Here is a 21,743-nt window from a genome sequence, read left to right as displayed (position 1 = left end):
CGTGCAGTGCACGCCAAAAAGCCCTACAGGACTCAGCCTTGTCCTTCATGGAACGCAAAACAATAGGGTAATAGCAGCTGTAAACTAGGACTCTTTTCAGTCAAATTAGCTTAAACAGCTCAACATGGTTTTAGGCGGCAACTAGGAATAATTTTTACAGTGCAGTATGTCACTATTTTATATACTGGCGTGTGTTTATTGTGGCTTCCTAGAACTGAATGCAGGCTCATGCTAGAACCAAGAAGAATATTTTAAAGGCTTCAGTTGGCAGTTCAGTAAAACAAGCCAGCTATGTCTAATGCTCATGACAGTCGGCATGGGTAGCCAAACGTAATCTCCTGTACAGTTCGTCGAAGCTTTGGCCTTCCTAAATGCTTAAGATTTGAAGCCTAGGGCATGCACTTGAGCATTTTTTACCTGCATGAGCCGGTACGTTGCTCGTTTAGATCGCAATTTCTATGTGGTTTGAAGGCCCCCTTCATTGCCAACTTCTTTTGCCAAATTATCCAACTATCAGTACCGAGATTTCCCCAGCTTAATCATAAGAGCCGCAGCTACGCATGCAGTCTTTTAACCTTTTCAGCAGCGCGACCGAAGAACCCCAAATGTTAGGAAAGTGGAAGCCGCCCACGGGTAGCAAAAGGTGTGCTAAAAGCCTTTGCCTTAGCGAAGTCAGCAGTGGCAAGAAATTTAGGTGCCTGTGCAATGGTTTGAAGACACTCAGTGACTATGCAGTGCTTCTCTTTTACAAGTGGCACCAAACGAAAGAATAGCGTGTTCCCACCAGAGAAAGCACAGCACCAAGTCACGATGACATTTGTTGGGACCCCTGGTGGCATTCATTGAATTCACATTTGTTTTGCAAAAAAAGACACTCAGCGGCGGCTAAAAGCAGAAGCTGCATAAGAGAAACTGCGCACACATAGTTCTGCGTAGACAACGATTCTTGAACCATTGTTCCAACATGCTCTGTGTAGAGAGGGTGCTGCTGGCACGTAACTCTTTGTGGTACCTGAAAACTTAAATCACCGCAGGCACTAAGTAAAAGCTTTACTGCATTCCTGGTCGGCGTTTTTTCCCAACTGCTTCTGGGTAGATGGGTCGTAAGGCCCTGAACAAGGTTGCCTTGATTGAAGGACTCATGGGCTCCACTGAGGCCCAGGATCTTAGTCAGTGTCAGTGTTCAAGAATCTCTTTTCTTTAGTTGCGACTGTTGACTTCGTGCCTGCTTCCTCCTAGAGGCCCAAACTTCTTTCTCACAGCCTTGCCTCCACCGACACGATGAAGCGTCTTCGTCCGTAATGAGTCTAGTGACGAGAACTTGTACCAAAGCCCCATCTGCCATGAACAGGCTTTTCAGATGGTCAGGCGGTACCGATATCTGTTCTTCAGTATCTTGCCGGATAGTCTCGGCTCTCTCTGGCGGCCAACATTCCCCTCTAGACGCATTGCGCGCTTCAGTTCGGTGAGGCACGTGCTCAAGAAGTGGCTCCAACATTAAAGATTGAGTGGGTCATTTCACGATGAAGGGTCTTCGTCCGTAAGGCGTCTAGTGACGAGAACTTGTACCAAAGCCCTATCTGCCATGAACAGGCTTTTCAGATGGTCAGGCGGTACCGATATCTGTTCTTCAGTATCTTGCCGGATAGTCTCGGCACTCTCTGGCGGCCAACATTCCCCTCTAGACGCATTGCGACTGTCGAAGAAATGCGCACGACCTCAAGTTACAAACTTAGGCAGCTAGAACCCCTCTGCCTAAAGGTGACTTACTTAACCTTCAAGGCTCCACTGGTTCCACTGGTGCTAACGGTTGAAAATGGTGTTAGTTCTATTACAGTGGCAAATTTGCTCGAACTTTGGGAATAAACTAAAGCGGGGTACAGTCAAAAGCAAGAGAAAAGGAGCCGCATCAGGAGCTACTATATTGGAGCGTCCATTCCGAGTCGAGCTTCCCAAGAGGCAACCCCCTTAGAAGCCACGAAAGGCGTTCACTGTACGTTCCATGGCGTTCAATTGCATTTGTTTACTTATTTTTATCCCTGTTATTATATGTGCAATCCTTTTGTGTAGACTCTGACGCGTGACGTTGCATCGTGGCTCCTTGTGTTGGCGCTGGGCGCCCCAGTGTCCCACGATCGCAGAGCCACTCTGGGCGCCAGCGGCCTCAAAAGAAGAAAGCAACGCGACAACGCTTTCTCGTGGTCGTTGTTCCTGACTAAGAGTTCATTTTACTTCGTTTTTTAAATTTTTATTTTTTCATTCACCTTTCAAGCTTCCGTGCATTCAAGAACGAGTCGCTTCATCTCTCAGGAGTACCTTGGCGTCATCCTGGACGACCAGGGCAGCCAGTGGTGAGCGTCGTACCCTCTCCTTGTACTGCTTCTGCTGTGTTTGTGTAAACTATTTGGCCTGAATCAAAATGGCTCTGCTAAGTAAGCTAAAAGGCGTTTATTTGGCCTTTGCTGTAGCTGGTGCTTTTCCCTTCACTTCCATGACAAGCGCAATGGAGCCTTCAAGGATCACCGCGGAGCGCCTGTATGGCGAAATCGCAGGCGCTAGGATTGCGGCCAAGCCAAACTTCGTGTTTTCCCCTTTTAGCATTTTTAGCGTTTTTCATGCGGCACAAAAGGGAGCAGCGGGACAAACTAAGGCACAGATGGACGCACTGGTCGGTCCCAATGAAAGCTTTGAAATTCCCGAACTGATACAGCCACCACGGAAAGACGGCGCGGTAACTATCGATGTGGCCAACCGGCTCTACGTGCATCCTGGCCTGGAAAATAATAAGCAGTTCAACAAGTTTAAGAAGCAACTTGAGGGTGAAAAACACGAGGCCGAGACCATTGATTTTTCGGACGGGGCGGCTGCTGCTGAGAAAATCAATGCTTTTGTTGCCGCCACCACACGCGAACATATCAAGAACCTTGTGAGTCCATCAGCCCTTGGAGCACAGACGCGCCTGGTCTTGGTCAACGCTTTGTACTTCAAAGCGCCTTGGCTCACCCAGTTCAGTGATGTTGCTACCTCACAAGGCGTCTTCTTTACACCTGCTGGACCGAAGCAGGTTATGTTCATGAGGGGGAAGATGGATAAGGCCCCCCTTTTGGTCACTATGAAGAAGGAATTCCTTGCTGTTGGCCTACCATACTCGGACGCCCGCCTTCGTCTGTACTTGTTCATGCCAGACGACTTGGCAAGCTTCGAGAAGGCCATGGTCGACGACCCTCAGCTAATTGAGACCGCGATATCTGACATGGAGTCCAGCGCCAACGACAGGAGTTTCGAAGAAGAAGTGCACCTCACTGTGCCCAAGTTCAAGCTGTCCGCAGACGACAACAAAGTCGATCTCACTGAGATCTTTGGAAACATGGGAGCCACGGACATGTTCAGAGTGGACAAGGCAGACTTCTCTGGAATGACGGGAGACCGTGACCTGTTTGTTTCTTCTTTTGTTCACCAGGCAGACATCGACGTCAACGAAGAAGGGACAGAGGCAACAGCTGCGTCTGCAATGATCATGATGCTTCGCGCGATGCCAATGCCCAAGACACCTATAAAAGTTATCATTGACAAGCCTTTTGTCTTCCAGCTGCGCTTCGTAGATGGTGAAACCAACTTAACCCTCTTTAGTGGCCGCGTGGCAGACCCGGCAGCAGCACAGCAGTAACTACCAAGTGAACATGACTGCAAGCAAACAGGAGGCAAGCAGCGAGGAGAAAGGAGCGGCATGCTGCGAGGAGCAGGGTTGTTCTCTGCAAGAAAGACATTGCAGTCCAGTGCACTCTGGATCATGTGCTGCTGAAGAGGCGTGTTCCTCAAAAGCTGTGAATCAGGAGCAAGCTCCATAGAGGGATGTCAGTGAGCCACTGAGCACAACATGCAGCGGCTGATTCAATTCGAAGAAGAAATCGTGGTTTTGAGGTGTGCAATGACTTTTATGGCACATGGGGACACCCGTCACGAATGAACAAGCTATAGAACAGTACAGCGTTCCCAAACCCTGGAACACTGTCAAGTACTATGGCACTACAGAAGGCGCGCACAATATGTCTACTATATTCAACGTAACTGGTGGAGTCGCCTGTAAGTGGTGCGACTTGGCGTGATAAGTGCTAAGTGCAAATACGGTTGACATTTTTGTTCGGCACTCGTGGGAAATGAAAGTGTCGTTACAGTGCGAAATCGAAAGGACTTTTGAGGCTCCAGATTTTCTTTGGAGTCATCTAAGCCGGATACTTCCATAGGAGGTCCAAACGCACCCCAGCTAGCTAGGCAACAGCTCTAGTTTCCAGTGTTATAGCTTGTCGCGGGATAGCTACAGCAGGGCGCACGCGTCCTCAACATGAGCTGACACAGAGTAGGGCCTGATGGCCTTCCTTTAAATTCAGTTATTGCTGTGCTCGGGTAAGCTCTGTAAAGTACTATGAAGCCTAACGTACTATGAAGCCGAGCAGTCTTGCAGAGAATAGCGAGAATCGCTGTGTAGGCCTGCCTGTGCAATACTCCAAATTCAGCGGTGTTGTCAGACAGCTCTGTCCACTCGGAAGAACAATGCTCTGCCGCAGACTTCAGCGGCGTTCGAAGGCTTTCGACAATATTGACGTTACACTCATAGAATATAAACGTGACTTCGAAGTCAGGTTGCTTCCACAGAGCGCTGTTGACAGTCAGACGGGCATAAACTGCCCGCATATGCATTAAACAATAATAGTCCAGAGTTAATTATAAACTGCAGCGTCACGGTTACCGTTTATCTGCATACTTGCGCGTAGCACCGTAGAGAACTGGCGCCTGTTCTTCAAAGGGAACAACAATCTGTGGGAAACTTCTGTAGGCCCTGCGAAAGCTAAAGGATGGCCTGTAGATACTGACAGTGAAAGAGTAGGTGGGCTTGGACACAAGAACAAAGCCCATATCTGTCTTGGAACCAGCCTTTAGAGGTGATTTGGGGCTGCTGACTTTGCAGTAGTTCCGCATGTCCGAACACGACTCAACGCTGACAACGTCTCCCGGCTCTACCTTCACCTCCTCTGGCAGCAATACCAACGATGTATACCACGAGTCCGTCTCCCCATTTCGGAAGGTCCCAAAGAATGTCCCAGGGTATATTTCAATCTAAATGGCAATGGTCAAAGCAACAGAAAGCCCGGAAGGCTCATTCTGAGCTTTGGTTACTAATGTGGTAGAGGCCTGTAGATTTTGCATCTAGCAAGACAAAGACTGGCTGTGCGCCTCTACTGTGGAACCTTGTCCTGCGGAGCCCTGCTCGTTCAATGCTTACCTTGATGACAGTGAGAAGCCCCGCCATGGAACCAGGTTTGCTTATCACAAACTTGAGCGTCTTCCTCTGCTCCATCTGATTTTTCATGGGGCTTTGGAACTTCAGCGTCTCAAATGCTTGAAACTCTTCACTCAACAACAGATGGCTTGTGTTCAACCGTACGGATTGGAGAAGAATTCGACGCGGAGAGAGAATACTCCGGCCCTGAAAAAAAGAGGAAATGGAGACACAGATTGCGGGGACACTGCAGCTAAGCTCCCATTACTGCTACAATATCGTGCCTTACAAATAAGAAAAGCCCCGACAACACATCACACCTAGGCATAGGCATTCCCAGTTACCTCAACAACATGAACCATGCAAAATTCACACGTTTACGATACCGTCTCTGCAGTGCTAGTTAAGGCAAGATGACACATGGTGCTTTCTCTTCAGGTTCATACACGAGGACGGCACGGCAGCTCTGAAAGACATTATCAGCGTTGATGCAGGCGCGACTTACTTCGTAAGAATGCGCAGGATAAAGGAAATGCTCGGGCTCCGGCAAACTGGCCGGGCAAATGAGAGTTTCCGCGCCAAATGGAATGCTTAAAGGAATGGAGCCTGTGCGTTCCTGCACGTCCAGAAGGGCATCTGCAACCCCTGAAAATCACCCAAAAAACGTACACAACCGTGGGATGCACACGGTCGGTTTGCGTTTTGAATACTTTGTACCCAACTGGCACTGCTCAGATGCCGATTACTTAAAGAAAGACGAAAGTTGCCAAGGGCGGCAACTAACCCTCCTGAGAAGCGAAGTCGCCAATGATTTCATGTATCACCACTTCCGGTTTCTTGAACAGCTCAACCGGGATACGCTTGGAGTAGCCGTGCACGATATCGATTTTGTGGCTCATCCCAATCGCCTCTACAAACTTCTTGGCCCGGCAATGGGAAGGGCGAGATGCCTCTAGGGCCACAACGTGTTTGGCGCCTGCATTTACTGCATTTATGGAGAGTAAACATATCGGACCCGTGCCAATTTCGAGCACTCGACGTCCTTCTACTAGTTTCTTGCCTCCACTAGAAGGATCTCCTACCCAGTGCATCGCCTATAACACAGAAAACAGGAGACGACAGTCTTCATCTGCCGGGCTCTAAATAACCCACGTACCCCCCACTGACCAAATTCTGCATGCCAAATAGAGACTCCAACCATAAGCACTAGAAAAGAAACCCTGAATCTCAAAGTGAGCAAACGACAAAGGCTAATTTCTAATGCAGAACTGAAGCTACTGTAATGAAGAGACAAAAACAAATAGCAGCATCCAAACCAAACGTCATTTTCTGACCAATAATACCGTGTAATAACCAGAAAAACTGTTGAACGTCAGGGGCTCGCTGGTTCGTGTACCTTTCTGTAATGCGACACCCTGTCACTGTCTTGGAGCAGCGCCAAGTGATTTTCTTCTGCGAACTGGCTGCAGATGCTGAGTGTATGGACCTCCTCGCTCTCGTTTACTTTAGTTGTCGCGACCACGCCCATCTTCAGCAGGTAATCAAGTTTTTGTTTGAGGTTCCAGTCAGGGAAGTATGCAGAAACGCGGCGGCTTTTCAAAGGCATCGCGTGAATTAGCCCTTTTAACTCGCGATGCAGTCGTGGTGCCCCGCTGTCCCCTCCGGAATCATCTCCCTTTCTGTCATGTGAGCCATGAGTTGTTGGCGCACCATGCATGGCTGAAGCATTGCTGGTAAGTCTGCGTTGAAGCTTAGGTGGCCTGCCGGTATTTGCACTGCAAGCGCTGCTGGGACTGGTGGCTGCACCACTATCTACCCCGGCTACGTTGCAACATGAGTTCTCCTTGTCACAGTGAGGATCAGGCACCTCACTCTCCCGTTTTCGCGTGCTCGTGCCGACACTGCCGCTGCTTGTAGTGCTGAGTCGCGCAGGGATCGGGGTTCCCCTCGTGCAGCGAGAACGGCAGCGGGGAACCACCCTCGAAGAGGCTGCCCTATCCTGCTTGTGCTCGATTTCCCGGCCTCGGCGCTCAGTCGACAAGATTGCCCCTGCCATGGTTGTTGCTTCCGTGAACAACGGCCAGCGCTTCCACGCAGTGAAGTCCGCAATCTGTTGTTGCCACTGGCCGTCGGAACTGCGACAGGGTATTCATGGAATCGGGAACTTGCATAAGGTGCGGAAAATTATGAAGATATCTACAGAGACGACTATGTAAAAGGTCTGAGGCTTTCGGTGATAACCAGAACGGGTGTTCGGTTCAGGCGACTTCACATTTTTCTCCGTCGCTTGCCGTAGCATGGCTTTCAAGCCAAATACCTCTCACCCTCCTCACTAAATACGAAACGCACTTCTGAGTAGTAAAAAGGATTCCTAGGTGGCGAATGCTGCCGCTGGCTGTCTTGCACGTACTGCTGGCGCTGGTGGGGTTGCTGTCACGTCTCAAGAAATGACCCCTAGTCCCAACGGGGCAGTGAACTTTGCATCAGCTCTAAATGGAATTTCATATATACTGCGACGCTTTATTTTGCGTTTTTCTGTCGGCCTTGCGGACAGAGGGAACATAAATGCTAGCGACTGTTTACTTGCGCTGCCTTCATGTTTGAACATTTACTCAGTGCAGCTCCGTACGCTTTGACTTGGAGCAAAAAGCTTAGCCCACCAGGCCTAACTTTTTGAGTGCGAGTCGTTTTTCATTTTTTACTGAGTGTCAGAAAGCCACTCGACGGATCGCATTGTTAACGCAGTGCGGCTTCGAGTCTATTAACACTCGGGAGGGGCACACATGCACATGGTGCAGTGAAGAGTAGATTTGGTAAAAGCGAGTGTAACTGCTTTCACAAAATGCGTTGCCAGATGCTTGAAGCATTCATGAAGGAAGGGGCTGCATTATAGACTGACCGACCATTTGTGCGGCTTTTGCTACGTCGGAGTTCCCTCTGCCTGAGCTGACGATGCGAAGGGATTCGAATTAACACCAAACTGTAGTCAGAACATTCTGTGGTAGTCTTTCCGGGACTTGAGCATCTTAGTTTTCCCTTATCTTCCCATCCCAATGCCGCTTCCTATAAGCGGCATCATATGCACAATCACTAGGCAGAACTGAGTACAGCAGGGCATCATATTTCACTGTAAGCAGAAGAAGTAAGTATTTCAACAGATTTCTTGGAAAGGAGAATGTATGCTCTGAGACTGTGCACATTGAAGGCAATCGGGGTGCTGCTTCTTGCCAAGGCGTTCTCTTGTGGCTCCAACGAGGTCACTGAGCAAACGCCGCTTGCTAACAGTGAAGCCTTACGGCGAGAGCATCTGCGCGCATCCCTTTGCGCCAGCTTTTACCTTCAGGAGCGTAGGCAGCGGCTTCCTCAGGACCCTGAACAGCGCAGGAAGAGATGCGGTTCGGGAGCGTACAAGCACCATGGCAAGGAAGATGATACGGCTACTTACGGCCCCCTCAAGACCAGAAGTAATTTTCGAGAGGCAAGCACCTGGCCTCCGTTCAGCTGGCAAAATTTATCAGGAAGTATTCTGTGCAGCCAAAATGGCAAAAACTGTATTTTCCTCTTTTTCGTGCTTCTCGTCGCAAATCGCAACAAACAGCCCCACGGAGACCTCGTCATTTTCTCCATTTAACAATTTTGGTGCAGGACCTCGCAGATCTGTGGGGGAAGCAAGAACATGGAAAAAAACAGTCCCGACTCATAGTTGCGTGGGACCCTAAGTGCTTGCAAGGCCTGCCAAAGAAAGTGCCGCCGTCCTTGCATGAGCTTCAAAGTAGGGAAACCTTTCCGCTTCAGGTATTTGGTGCAAGAGACAGCGCCCTCCAGGGCCGCGTTGTGCTTCTTCGTGGTGGAGTATATATGCAAGACCGCGTGGGAGCAAACGAGCTGCAGGAACATTCGACCCGTGAGGTCGTAAACGGGCGTCACCTTGCCCTCTGGGTTTTTGCACGAGCTCTAGGGTTGCATGCCAAGCTTGGCCTGAGCCTAACAGGTTGTTTAGCGAACTGCCGGGACCGGCTCAGAATGAGGTATTTAGAAGGCCCGTCGATGAAGGCAGCGTATTACGGAGCTCTTAACACAGATATTCTTCGCATCAGCACCAGCACTGTGAGCATATATCTTGAATAGCCTCAGCAGCCCCTAAGTTGTTGAGCAGAGTTTCCGGCCTTCTCACCATTTGAGCTTTGCAGCAGCAAATTGAATGATGACGTGCTGAAAAGAACACCACGACAGCGGATTTCAATTCCCAGGCTCTGTCCGACTGCAAGGAGTAAGCGGCACGCTTCAACTTCCTTTGTTCATATCTGTGTGTGACGCACAGTCAGACCAACCGACTCTTGACTTTCTGCCCAAAATTAGGGAAGTGGCGAAATCGCTCTCCAGTGGCACAGATGAGGTGGCAGGGGCGCTCGGAAGGGTAATAACTGCTGCCATAGCGTGCGTAGACAAGATATCGTTGGACCGGAAGGTAGATGTTCAACGGCTGAGTTCACTAGCGGCAAATTCACAAGGGAACAAGTCACTGCAAGAGCTCATAAAAGGTACAGTCAACAACGGTGCAACGTCGCCTCAGCTTTTGCGGGCCCCGTCAGGCTTACTTGGCGATCCTTTTCAAATGAGACAGTGGTACTTGCACTCGTTTTTTGGGAATTTTACCGTTGAAGCCGACAGGACATGGCAGAAATTAGAGGCGACAGAAAGTAAGTAAAAATGGATCAAAATGGACAGACGCTGAACTAATGCCAGCACTAGTAGCGCACCTCACTAGGAGCACTGGAAAGACTGCCTTCTCGATTACGAAGCACTTTAACGCAATGCTTTGGCGGCTGCTTTCCCAGTGAACATACGTGTTCACTATGGAAAAGCGCTGATGGCTACATTGACTACACAACGGTGACCGCTCAAGCAGAATACCACTATAAAGTTTCTATAGCACTACAAGGACTTGGGTTTTGTTTGGAGCAGATACAAACCCTGTGGTGCTGGCGATATTGGATACTGGATGCTATTTGCACCAAGACTTTATTGACGACTTTGATATTGCAAAGAGCATATTTTGGGACAATGCAGGCGAGACAGATTGCTCTGATGGCATCGATAATGATGGAAATGGCTATATTGACGACTGCTTTGGCTGGGTAAGAAAGTTATTCTCATGCCCACCTCGTTTAGTCCCAAGAAAAGCGTGTTTCAAGAAAAGCATTGAAGTGCAGCATCTTCATGCAAATATACGGCAGCGGTGAAGTAGCTAAAATCGACTTGCACTGTTACAGAGCACATTGGGAGTCAGAGCTGTGTGGGGTGACTTGCTTTTGAGGAAGCAGTGGTATTTTATGGGACGCTAGTGAGCGTTATGGGCAACGGGACAGGTTCTTTTGCGCTTATAAAAAAGGGATGGTCAATTTTCCCGATTTTATGCTGAATACAAACTTTTGGGTATCTTTGTGTTCAAACCGTGGAGCAATTGCTTAGTTAAGAACGTGTCACGCTAAGTAGTTAGTTCCCCAAAAAATTATGGTGCACCACTACGTATGCCGTAGGCTTTCCAACGGTGTTGTTTCTTTGCCTGTCATGCCAGAATTTTGTTGAAGACAATGGACACCCGTTTACAGATGATTCCGGTCACGGCACATCAGTCACCTCCGTGGCGGCTGCTCGTGCTCATGACGGAAAGGGAGGCCGAGGTGTTCTCCCTAATCCGACGGTGATGTGTCTTCGTGTTGGGAGCGAGCGAGGTGTCTGGACCTCTGCAACTATCCCGGCTCTTGACTACGCGGTGAAGATGAAGGCCCGGATCTCAAACCACTCTTACGGCGGGCCGGGGTAAAAGCAGCATCAACCTTGTTACGCCTGCGGCAAAATGACTTCAGACAGTTCATGTGAACTAGCATTTGCGCGATACAGTACCCAGTGGGTTATCCTTTTCAAGCATGCAGGTGCCATCTTCTTGCATGCCGGAATTGTCATCATGCTTTAAATAGCCTGTAAAGATGCGCTGCTCGTGACAAATCAGGTTCGTCTCTGCGGAATATGAAGCATTTCTACGTGCGCTTAGACATGACCACTTGATTGTCACAGCGGCGGGAAATGCAGGGTGTAATATTGACGAAAACGAAAGATGCTAGTGAGCTCCGAATGCGAGTGTCAGTGAATGCAAACTAATCCAGATGGGAATATGGTCATTCCCAGTTGCTTGAATTCTGTAGACTATTATTGGTAGAAGAGTGATTGATGATCAACTTTGCTTGCACTTGCTCCAAAGAGCGGTTCTGGCAGCTACTGCTTGCATTACAAATCTTCTCAGTTTCACTCCTGGGGCATTCCGCTTACGCGGGCTGGTCAACGTCATGGCAAGCGATATATCGGGCTTCAGGGCTTCCTTTTCCAACTACGGAAGTAGAAGTGTTGACGTTGCAGCTCCTGGGACCTTAATATATGCTGGGACGAATTATAGAGCTAACTCAGGGAACCGGCGCTGCACTTCTTGTGAGTTTCCAACAGGTTTTTCCCTAGCTTCTTTAGGGCAAAGCGATAGCCCCAAGAGCAAAGCATCTTCTCCAGTGCTGGCTCACACCTTGATGAGGTTCCCCAACTTGGAGCCCCTAGCAATGGGTCCAGCACGTTGAAAACTTGCTTTGCGCAAACGAAACATAAGTAGACCCCGCCACTCGTGGTGCTCGAGCTGTTTCAGGCTACACTTACTCCGACGGCACCTCCTTCGCCGCGCCAGTTGTAGCAGGAATGGCTGCCGCTCTTTGGGGATATTTCGAGAGAACCAACCCCATAGGATGGCAGGTATCCACCGAGCCGGCAAGCAGGAAAGTAGAGCAAGCCATAATGTATTCTGTGACGGGATCCAAAGCCTTGGCGGGTATGCCTTCGACATACCAATAAGTCGCCTGCCAATGTGAATGCATCACGCAATTTTCGTGGTATGGCAACGTAATCTGATTTGCTGTGTCAGACGTCCCAGTGCTGTCTGCAGGAGCTGTTGGAACGAACGGAGTAGTTAACTTGTGGCGCGCCTTGAGTTACTACGACACTGTGCCCGGTCCATTCACGCCAGAATATCCTACGCCAGAGAGAGGGTACGATCCAACCTATACAGGAGGACGACCCCGGTGCACTCTATCTATGGTCCTACTACTGATGCTGTGGCTCACAGGGACTGCCACTACCACTGCATACATTCTGTGACGCATTTCATACTTCTCTGCAAAGGGCCTTCGGTACCTAGCTTGCGGGTGATCAAAGAAATCACAGACGCGATTTACTGCGGCTCAAGAGGAAACAGTAAAACCGATTCGTTGTATGCCGCTCGAAAAAGACCTCTTCAATGTTTGCTCTGTGAGCTTCACTGGGTCACCCCAGATCGCGCCTCTGATCCACGTGTTCCCGCCAATTGACGACCAGCGCAGGAAGCCCCGCCCGACTTAGAAAGTTCGCAACTGAACGGGCCAAAACTGCATGGAAATGTGTGTTCCCACACTGTAGAGCGCCATCACTTCGAGGATGGCTTGGGTGGCTGCGTTTGCAAAACCATCGAGCTCTGACAGCTCACAACCCCACGGAGGCAATACAGTAGGCACGCAGGATCCGATGAATACATGCATGCATGTTGCTGCGTACAGTGTACATATTTAAAGGGCACGCTGAATTCTGACGCACGTCCCTCACACACAAAGGCAATATCCACACACCGAAATGCCCGCAGTCAAAAAGAAGATAAGGGGCTTTGCTCACTGCGTCGCATATGCGATAAGGCTGTTTGGTGACATGAAGCACGACCCCTCCACATTAAGATAGCTGATCTCCACTGCCAAAACGAGCGATAAGTGCACGGTTACAAAATAGCGTGCTAGCCAACACCCACCACCGCACCGCACACTTGCGGCTCTCCCTTACAATCTTACCAAAAATGTCGTGCATCATTTGACAGTATAGGGGAGCCCGAGCGCCTTCACAAACCGGACGGGCCTCTGGTAGGGCAGAACAAGTGCAGGTCTCATCATAACGGGCGCACGGCAGGTCACATGCCTTCTCTTGCTCCCGCCACTCTCCCCCTCCTCGGGAGAGATTGCTTCTGTCCGAAAGGAACAGGGACTGCTGCTGATACCTTGTCTGCTTCGGTCTGGAGCGCAAGAAAGGGAACAATAGATTCTGCTGCAGCCCGCAATGCAGCTGCTCCAGGCGGCGGGGCCCTCTCATCCAACCATTTCGCAAGCAATGGGTTATTTCTAGCTTTCTGCAGGAGCTGCGCGAGGCGCTCCATTTCATCGCTGTAAGCGGCAGAAGCCACAACAGAAGACAGGTTCGGGTCTGTCGGCATGTTTGCAATGAGAGAGTCACGGTTGCTTTCCCCAAGATGAGACAAAGAGTAAGAATTTGCGTCTTGACGGATCGCTGCCTCTTCGAAAGAAGCAGCTGTGGCAGCTGTGAATGAACCTGCTGCAGTACGCCTGTTACGAATCCTAGATGTGACGCCAGCTGTATGTGAGTTGTGAGCAGCCGGCTCACTTGCTGTGGCCCCTCTCGTACCCCTTTTTGAAACCCCACCACTTGAATTAAAATCTACCACGACCGGTGATATATCCGAACTCGTGGTGCTACTAAACTTCATCCCGCTAGCTTCCTGGCTCCGCCTGTCCCTTAGCTTTTTCGCCACGGCGGCAGCTAGCGTATGAGCACCATCCTCTCCATACTTTACAACAGAGAAGCAACGCCTGTGCCAACGGCCTCCCGTGCCTAGCCCCTCCCTCCACTTGCAGACCCATCGTTGTTGTGTCCTTTCGTATTGCAGAGACACCACACGGGCCATCGGAGTCTCCGCTAGTACAGGATCACCCTCTTCCAATTCCTTTAAAGCAGCAGCGGCAGCAGCACTGCTAATTGTTTCGGCGGCACACAGATCCTTCGGAGTCAAGGTACCCCCAGGCGCAGCCGTAGGCCTCGCTGAAGCCGCAGGAAGCGCAGTCCGTACAGGACTGTGGCCTCGGTTGTTTCCGCTGCTTCTCGAGTTGACATCTTCCGTGCTGCAGCGAGACTGCGTCTGGCTGCTATGTGGACCACTAGTCTGGCCACTGGCGCTGGACCTTTCCTCCGACAGGGCATCGAGACCCTCGCGAGCAGGCGCCCGCAACGGCACAGTTTCCGCTATATGCAACAGCTTCTTGGTCGTCTCTGGGTTGTTGATAGCATTTAGCAGAAGGGCGCCCAATCTCTTGACCGTTGCGTCCTCTGCACCAGGAAGCTTCCTGCAACCGTAAACCGTAACAGCACATCTCACAGCTGTCTCTACCATCACCATGCAAAAAAGCTGCCCATTTGATCACGGAATAGGAGTCGCATATGTCAGGATAAATGCAAAACGTGCTGTTTTTTTCAAAACACCAATGCTAACCTGAAGATGCTTAGCACAACATGAAGCTGCTCGCGACGTCTTTTGTAGACGCTGCGACGATCCACTTCAAGTGCCTCCAAAACCACTCGTTGGAACACGGGAACCTGAGCAAATAAAGAATGTTGGAGGTACAAACACAGCGTACAGCACGTCTGCAGGAACTGTTGCACGTTGCGGCAATATAAGCTTTACTTTGCCACCCTAAGGAACACGAGGAGAAAGAAACATTGTCGGAAGAGGCAAAGACCATCTAAAGATTGGTATGCTTGGGTCAGGGCTGTTGTGGAAAGAAAGAGAGCGTAGGACCAAAAGACAAAATCGACAGACATAATTCAGACATCGACAAACACGGAGGCAGGCTGACCTGGAGGCACTCGAAAACGATCACAAAGTGAGCCGCTGTGGAAATCGCGTCGCATCTTCCGCAAGCTCGCTGTAAAACACACGACGCCATCAGGTCACAAAGGCACTCTCTGAAGCCCTGATATGTCCCATTGGGCATGCTTTCCATACATGCGGATCCACAATAGCTGCTTATTACCAGATACTGCACATTTAGCACAAAACAAAGCACGAAGATTCTCACCCAGTGTTCATCAAGTGGATCTTCTCCCTCAACACGCATCCCTAGCTGCGCATCTATGTGTTGAGCCTCTGCGTGAAGGCCTTCCGATGCCTCAGTCTCCTTTCCGCATTCTTCAGAGGCTACTGAGGGGGCGGGGAGGCATCCTCTCTTGGCTGCAGCTGCGAATGCCACATTTGTTAGCTGCTGCAACAGCCCTACACACTTTATTACGATAGCAGATTGCTCACGCAGCTGCTGCAGCGCCGCCTTCCTTTGTTTCTGAAGCCAAATCGAATGATCTAGCTTAATGCGTTGAGCACTCGGCAGCAGTCGCAACAACCGTAACACGCACTCGTGCTGCTGTATCTGTGCATCAAGAATAGCGGGATCGGATGCTTGTTGCCCCAAAAGTTGGACATCGGAAGGACCGACAGTATCCCACTTAGAGGAACAAGAATCCGTATTGCCCTCTCTGCGCCCTGTAGGAACTGCCAGTTGCATTGAACCATCAGCACCAAGAGATACTTCTCTGTCTACTGCCGCTGTTGGCTGATTCCAAGCTTCATCTTCTATTTGCACTTTTTTTGCACTGCAATCCCGGTCAAACTGCTCCAGGAAATTGCAAAGATCAGGGAGACCATCCTCTCCAGTAGAGCCCGACCCGACCTCTATGGCGGGAGCATTTGCAGCGGCTTCCTCTTGCTGCTGCAACAAAAGCAGTCCAAGTAAGTCCTCATCGTCTAGCTCCGCAAGAGCCGTATCTTTCTGCTGCTGCTGGTTGCTTTTGCCATCGTGGGTTTCCGTAGCATCCTGCTGCAAACACTGTCGGTACGCTTCCTTCAGACTCTGAAGCAAAAGTAGCTCCTGTTGCTCCTGCTGTGTCAGCAGCATCTTGAGATGACCGCAAATTCGTCGCAAAGCATTCGACGCCAATACTTCAACATCACCGTGTCTGGGAAGACATCTGAGCTGCAACTTGCCACACACCTTTACCACCCAGCGGCTAATGCAGCGGCAGCGCTGTTTCCCCTTCGTACCCTGCCGCCTCTCCAGCTGTGCAGTCACGTCATTTAATGTCATGTCATCTCCTTGCTGCCTTGCAATGATGTAGCAGCAGGCTCCCACAAGCTTCTCGAGCTCCTGGGGATCCCGTACCTGACGGCTGCTACAAGAGAAAAATCGATGCACTAATTGCAACACTCCAGGGCGACGGGCTCCTCTAAACCTCGACACTATCTGCGAAGCCAAATCAAGGGTCCTTCGCTGCTGCAGCTCTCGTCTCTGTCTCTCTTTCATAGGGTCTGCCGCGTTGCTGTTGCTCCGCTTCACGCCCTGTCCACCCTTCGCAACGAACACAGATGAGCCGTCCGATGGCGCTCCAACCAACGCAGCCAAGTGGTCATTGTGCTCTTGGGTGTAGGTACCAGGGGAATCATGAACGTCAGAACTTGCTCCTTGTGGCACATCGAACAAACCCAGATCCCTAGTGATACTTGAAGGGCCTGTGTCCCAATCGACGTCCACGTTGCTTTGGGGTTTGCTGGCCCTCACGAGCCTGTCCAAGGCACGGTTGCACGCTTCCCAGTCTAGAGTCTCGCTTTCTCCCGATTTCGAGATGTCCACGCATTGATTTGACGATGGGCCCGCTTCTGGGAGTAGAGACCCAGCCGTCGGAATGACTTGAGATAACTGCTCCAAGAGCCTCCACCTCTCCTTCTCACCACTGGCCAATGTACCCGGCGTCTTTGGAGAAGTTTTATCTTCAACAGAAACAGAATCTTCCTCACTGAGGCCCCTTAGCCGCTTTAGAGCTCCCCCACCAGTGGGGCCGATGGTTCGCTGAGTACCCCTTCGGGCGCTTACAGCTGAGGCCTCATCGGTCAAGAACTCTCCGTCAAGAGTTAAACTCCGACTTTCCTCAACAGAGGTTGGAGCCGAAGGCTCCACGCAGCCGCCTCTGTGCATGTGTCTGCTGCTGTGCTGCAGTGGAGGCAATGTCCGTCTGCTCCTGCCGCCAACGCTGCTATCACTTTCCTCCCGCCCTACAGAAGACAAGGGGCAAACGGAAAGGGGAGGGTGATTAGGCTCTTGCTCGGAACCAAAAAAATGTTGAAGGCCGGTCTTGGAATGCGGCAGCTGCCCCAGAAGCCAAGCTTTGGCATGCAGCAGCGGCGATAAAGCCCCAAACTTCTGCAGATGAAAACTAAGGAAGCTTAATACGCTGTATGCTGCAACAGCTGGTACACTACACCAGGCTCTTCATCGTACAAACACCTTCGCGGCCAGCGCCGGAGTGCAATCAACCGAAGGCTCTCCCACACTTGGGGCTCTGTGTCTGCTACAGGGGATACGCCCCCTTAACGACGGTTAAAACGGTGAAGAAAGAAAGTAAAAGGTGAAGGTCCCGATAGATAAGCAGGCACAGAGCCTGAGAAGCGGAAGAAAGAGGCCAAGATAACTCTGCTTAACCGCTTCACGTCGTGGCGCGGGGTGGCTCGCTGACGGGTGTCCACACGCGAATGGATCAGCCCCTCGTATCCCAACAGAACCTAGAAATTGCAAAAGGTTAGCCGGACAAATGAAAAAATGTGCTTTAAGAGCAAAGTAGACCGTTTAAATGGTGGCGCAGCGTCTGTAAGGCAGCCGGACGAGGGGAGGTCACCGCTTGTGCATCCACACGCTCTCGGCCCTTCGTACACCGATCGGCTCCACTCTTCAAAAATAAAAATAAAAATAAATCAATCGGATGAAAAAGGAGAAGAGACGATCAAGTGAGAACAGAGTTGCGGGGAGAGTATGATGCGCTGCCCTGGGCGGCCGCCTCACGGCTTTACCGGCGAAGAGTGAGAGTTTGTTCCTCTATGGAGAAAGCAGCAGATGGGGACAGAAAGAACAGCAGATTTGACACAGGAAAATACATATATGCGGTACTGCCCCAGGGGGTTATCACCCGGCTCATGTCCTTGGCACGTCCAGGTGAGAAAGAGCCTCCTGCGGTTTGTTCGCCTAGGGCTGCAAACCCTTATAAAGGTGCCGGGCCCGACCCCCCGTTAAGCTGCACGAGCTGCGATAAAACAACAAGCTTCTTCATTCAATCCGATGCAGTATTTCAGCCTAGATACACGAGGGTTAAGGTTCCCACAGCAACAACGCTGCTGCTGATGCAGGAGGGGGGACCTTCACAAATCATGCCGCGCACAGCTGACCCGCGCCTCATACCTCGTAGGCTTTCCCACTTTTTTCGATCACAACCAAAATATCTTTGTGGAACTATAAATGAGAAGACAAGAAGCCTGTAAAAACAAAAAGAAAGCATTAGAGACTGCTCGGAACGGAGTCACTGGTGGCCGGGTCACAAATGAGAGGGGACCTCCAAGGGGGGTTAGCGACCCGTTGAGGCGCGACACTGCAGCCAAGGGCAGCATTTCACCACTCTTCCTCTTTACACGTCAGCACACATTTCTTGAATCGTTTCATGCGTATACTCCCTCTCGAACTATTTTGGCGCAATGTAGAGGCCTGTGCAATTCCGTCGGTTTTCCTGCTTGAGAGACCCTGACGAAGTGAGACGACGTTTCCGTTTCATGCTGGGCAACCATCCCAACATGAGTTCCATGCCTTCAGTGGGTGAAAATTTGTTGAATACGCCGGTAACAGCGCCCGTTGAAGTGGCCTCTTCGAGCCGCCCAGGCTTTTTACAAGGGTAGGGCTTGTCACAGCCGAGCATACGGGAAAACAGATCTGGAAAAATCAGAAATTGGAGCAATTAAAGCGCTGCTCGTGAAGCAACGGCGCCTGCTTATTTGTGTAAGACCTGCTGTGAAATTGCAGGCGCCTCCGCTTTCCTTGGGTCCGCGAGTTGCCGTCCACCGGAGTCCACATGACGCCTTCGTGATTTATTAAGACTTACGCTAAATATATCGGCTTCTAATCAAGCCGTGCCATGAGCCATCCAGCGCAAACAGGCTGAACGTCTTGGAAGGCTGCACCCCTGCTTTTCGAGGGATGCTTATTCGGCGTCCACTCATGGCATCATGAGCTCATTTAGATCCTGGGATACCAACAGCAGCCACGCCCATGGGTTTCCAACGTTCTGCTAACTATGTTTCCGTGGCGCAGTTGCTGAGGCGTCTGGGATTTTTAGGAGAATATGCCGTGACGCATGCTACAGTAAACAACTGCCCCGCAGATGCTGCAACAAATGCACGCAAGAGTCACCTCGACACAAACGTCATGAACTGTCGGCGTTTCACGCATTGTGGCATAGAATAATGCTTGAAGAGGCGCGGTGCTTCATGGGCGGTCCTGTGTTTCTGAGCGGGCCCTCGCCTGTAAAGCTACTCCAAACTCAGCGTACTGTCACTGGCGAATTGCTGTACTTTAGTCTGTCCCTTATGGCATTTTACTTCCCTAGCGTGCTACGCCAACCTAAAAGAATTTAGCGTCCAAGTTTACAGTGTCCAAGCTTCCAAAGTGGTATATAAAAGTAAGGGCAATGCTAACTTTCTGTTGGAAAACTTCCAAGTGCTTGCGTCAACCTCAGCTGCTGCATATCCTGGCGGGCTTGTCGTTAAATGTGTCGGCAGCCAACATCTTCGAATTCTTTTGAGTGGTAAATGCATACGAATACTCACGTCTATTTGACACAGTGTACAGAACTAGCTCCTCTAGCTTCTAGTCACTCAAGTGAACGCCTTTTCAGCTTTCAAAACGACTTGTCCAATATGCAGCTCCTAGCTTTGCGATTCCTATAAAGTAAGATCTGAGTTATGAGCCTCTGTTGCCATCGTTGATATTTCATGCCCCGTTCCCTCGTGAACATCCCCCAAGCCTCGCTGGCATAGCTGACTCAGCATTTATAGAGCTTTCAACTCTTTGTCGTGATGGATTTGGGTGCATGCCTAACTTTTTTACCTCAACGCTTGTATTTAGCCCGTGAAAACTTCTACTTTATTTCTGCTCGTCTGAGTCGCGCCAAAGCTATTACCTTCCTGATTAGGTCGCCACGCAAAAGGCCGGGGGAACCGCTATCTAGAGGCTAGTATTTGGGACGCCTGAGTAGGGCTCTAGGTGGAGGGCCTTTACAGAGAGCCTCAGAATCCTACTAAGGTTCGGATTCTACTAAGCTTCTGTCTCGCCGGGCTTGAGAAATACATAGTTGGGTTCTGTTGTTGTGTTGCTTTGCCCGGGGACAAAAAAGTTGATTTGAAGAATACAGAATGTTTCTATGTTCATGATTGTTCAAGGGAAAGATATAACTAAGACATTTAGGCAAATTCCGGACTCTCTGACTTACAAAAGTTCTTCAAACCACTGCTGAGATTTTTTCTATCGCTTAGTCGGGTTCGCATGCTCTGTGTGTGCCAACTGTAGCGAAGAAATTGGCTTCAAGACGGTAAATTAACATGCGAATGGCTATATTCGTTGATGAAAGAAGCTGCACCTTTTTGAGTTCAATAAATTTTCCTATCAAAGCTGTGGCATTACGTGTGTCCGAATCGCTGAGGTGATTTCGAGATCTGTTTTGTGCCTTGCCCGTGCATATGCAGTGCAACACTGGGATCACTTTTATCGTAGTCCAGTCAGGTATTTTGTCCGTAGGGCGAGTGCTGCCCAATAAAGCTGCGTTCAGTGCGGCCCGTGTTTATGCAGAGCAACACTGGGATTACTTTTGTCGCAGTCCTTTCACGTATTTTGTCTATAAGGTGAGTGCTGTCCTGCAATAATGCTGCATTCAGTGCAACTGCCGAAAAAAGTATCTTTATTCTGTACACTCAACAAACCTGAAGCGTTTCTGGCTGACACTCCAGAACCGCAAAACTGTTGATGCTGCGGCTAGTGGGCTCGCGGGCATTAGCGAAACTGTTTGATTTTATGCTGCAACACAGCTATCTGAAGGGAATTTTTCCCGTCATTGCTGTGCAGATGTTCGAAACATTTGGGGCAAGCCACAATTCGCAGTGCCGCTACTTAGGCCAGAACGCAAGGTAGCTTTATGTTTCGACCTAGCCAGCCTGAGAGCGAATGATTTATGTTGGCGATAGGCCTAATCAAATCGTTTGCTACACTAGACTCAAGCAGCAGTTTCCCGTAATTGGAGGTCTCCACATTTTGGTAGAACAAAGTGGAATGCAAAATTGGAGAAATTTGAAAATTGGCAAATCAGCATGGTTCCCCTCTGGCAATAGACAGCTTGCGAATACTCGTGAATACTAACTGCATACCTGACTAGAATTTATAATATAACTTCATCACAGGAACATCCACAACGACGAAAGCCCCGCAGTTGGCGATTGGCGAAGCAGAGTCGGCTTCCTCTGTGCGCCCATACACGCGAATGCCGCAAAAGTGAACATACGAATGGCATTGAAACATCAATTAGATGCAAGTGCGGTTATTTTTGACCTTTACAATTTTATGCATCTGCAATAAAACAAAAGCTTGTCATTGTGGGAACGTAACACCAGTGGCAAGGCAATACTTGTCCTGTGAATTAAACC

At 50.1% G+C, this 21,743-nt stretch overlaps 4 protein-coding genes across 4 annotated transcripts; 2 read left to right on the top strand and 2 right to left on the bottom strand.

Moving 5' to 3' along the window:
* Window positions 1-2,419: 2,419 nt before the first annotated feature.
* On the top strand, window positions 2,420-3,667 carry ENH_00060970 (serine protease inhibitor, putative; the record flags this gene model as incomplete). The annotated part of the gene is made up of 1 exon (XM_013577130.1): window positions 2,420-3,667. The coding sequence occupies one exon, from the start codon at window positions 2,420-2,422 to the stop codon at window positions 3,665-3,667; it is 1,248 nt and encodes a 415-aa protein (XP_013432584.1).
* Window positions 3,668-4,743: 1,076 nt separating this feature from the next.
* Window positions 4,744-7,334, bottom strand: ENH_00060960 (hypothetical protein, conserved; the record flags this gene model as incomplete). Its single annotated transcript, XM_013577129.1, has 5 exons — window positions 4,744-5,115; window positions 5,282-5,485; window positions 5,784-5,923; window positions 6,063-6,372; window positions 6,675-7,334. 5 exons carry the CDS (start codon window positions 7,332-7,334, stop codon window positions 4,744-4,746), a joined length of 1,686 nt encoding a protein of 561 aa, XP_013432583.1.
* A 1,967-nt stretch (window positions 7,335-9,301) lies between these two features.
* On the top strand, window positions 9,302-11,105 carry ENH_00060950 (subtilase family serine protease, putative; the record flags this gene model as incomplete). Its single annotated transcript, XM_013577128.1, has 4 exons — window positions 9,302-9,385; window positions 9,600-9,978; window positions 10,244-10,416; window positions 10,857-11,105. 4 exons carry the CDS (start codon window positions 9,302-9,304, stop codon window positions 11,103-11,105), a joined length of 885 nt encoding a protein of 294 aa, XP_013432582.1.
* A 2,202-nt stretch (window positions 11,106-13,307) lies between these two features.
* On the bottom strand, window positions 13,308-17,405 carry ENH_00060940 (hypothetical protein, conserved; the record flags this gene model as incomplete). The annotated part of the gene is given in 5 exon segments (XM_013577127.1): window positions 13,308-14,532; window positions 14,679-14,782; window positions 15,043-15,111; window positions 15,265-17,283; window positions 17,289-17,405. Coding segments are annotated over 5 exon segments (3,534 nt in total).
* Window positions 17,406-21,743: the final 4,338 nt, after the last annotated feature.

Source organism: Eimeria necatrix, genomic scaffold, assembly GCF_000499385.1.
Source record: "Eimeria necatrix Houghton genomic scaffold, Enh_scaff52, whole genome shotgun sequence".
NCBI classification, from domain to species: Eukaryota; Apicomplexa; class Conoidasida; order Eucoccidiorida; family Eimeriidae; genus Eimeria; species Eimeria necatrix.
Note: the sequence above shows the minus strand (reverse complement) of the source record. Positions and strands in the feature narration are given on the sequence as shown.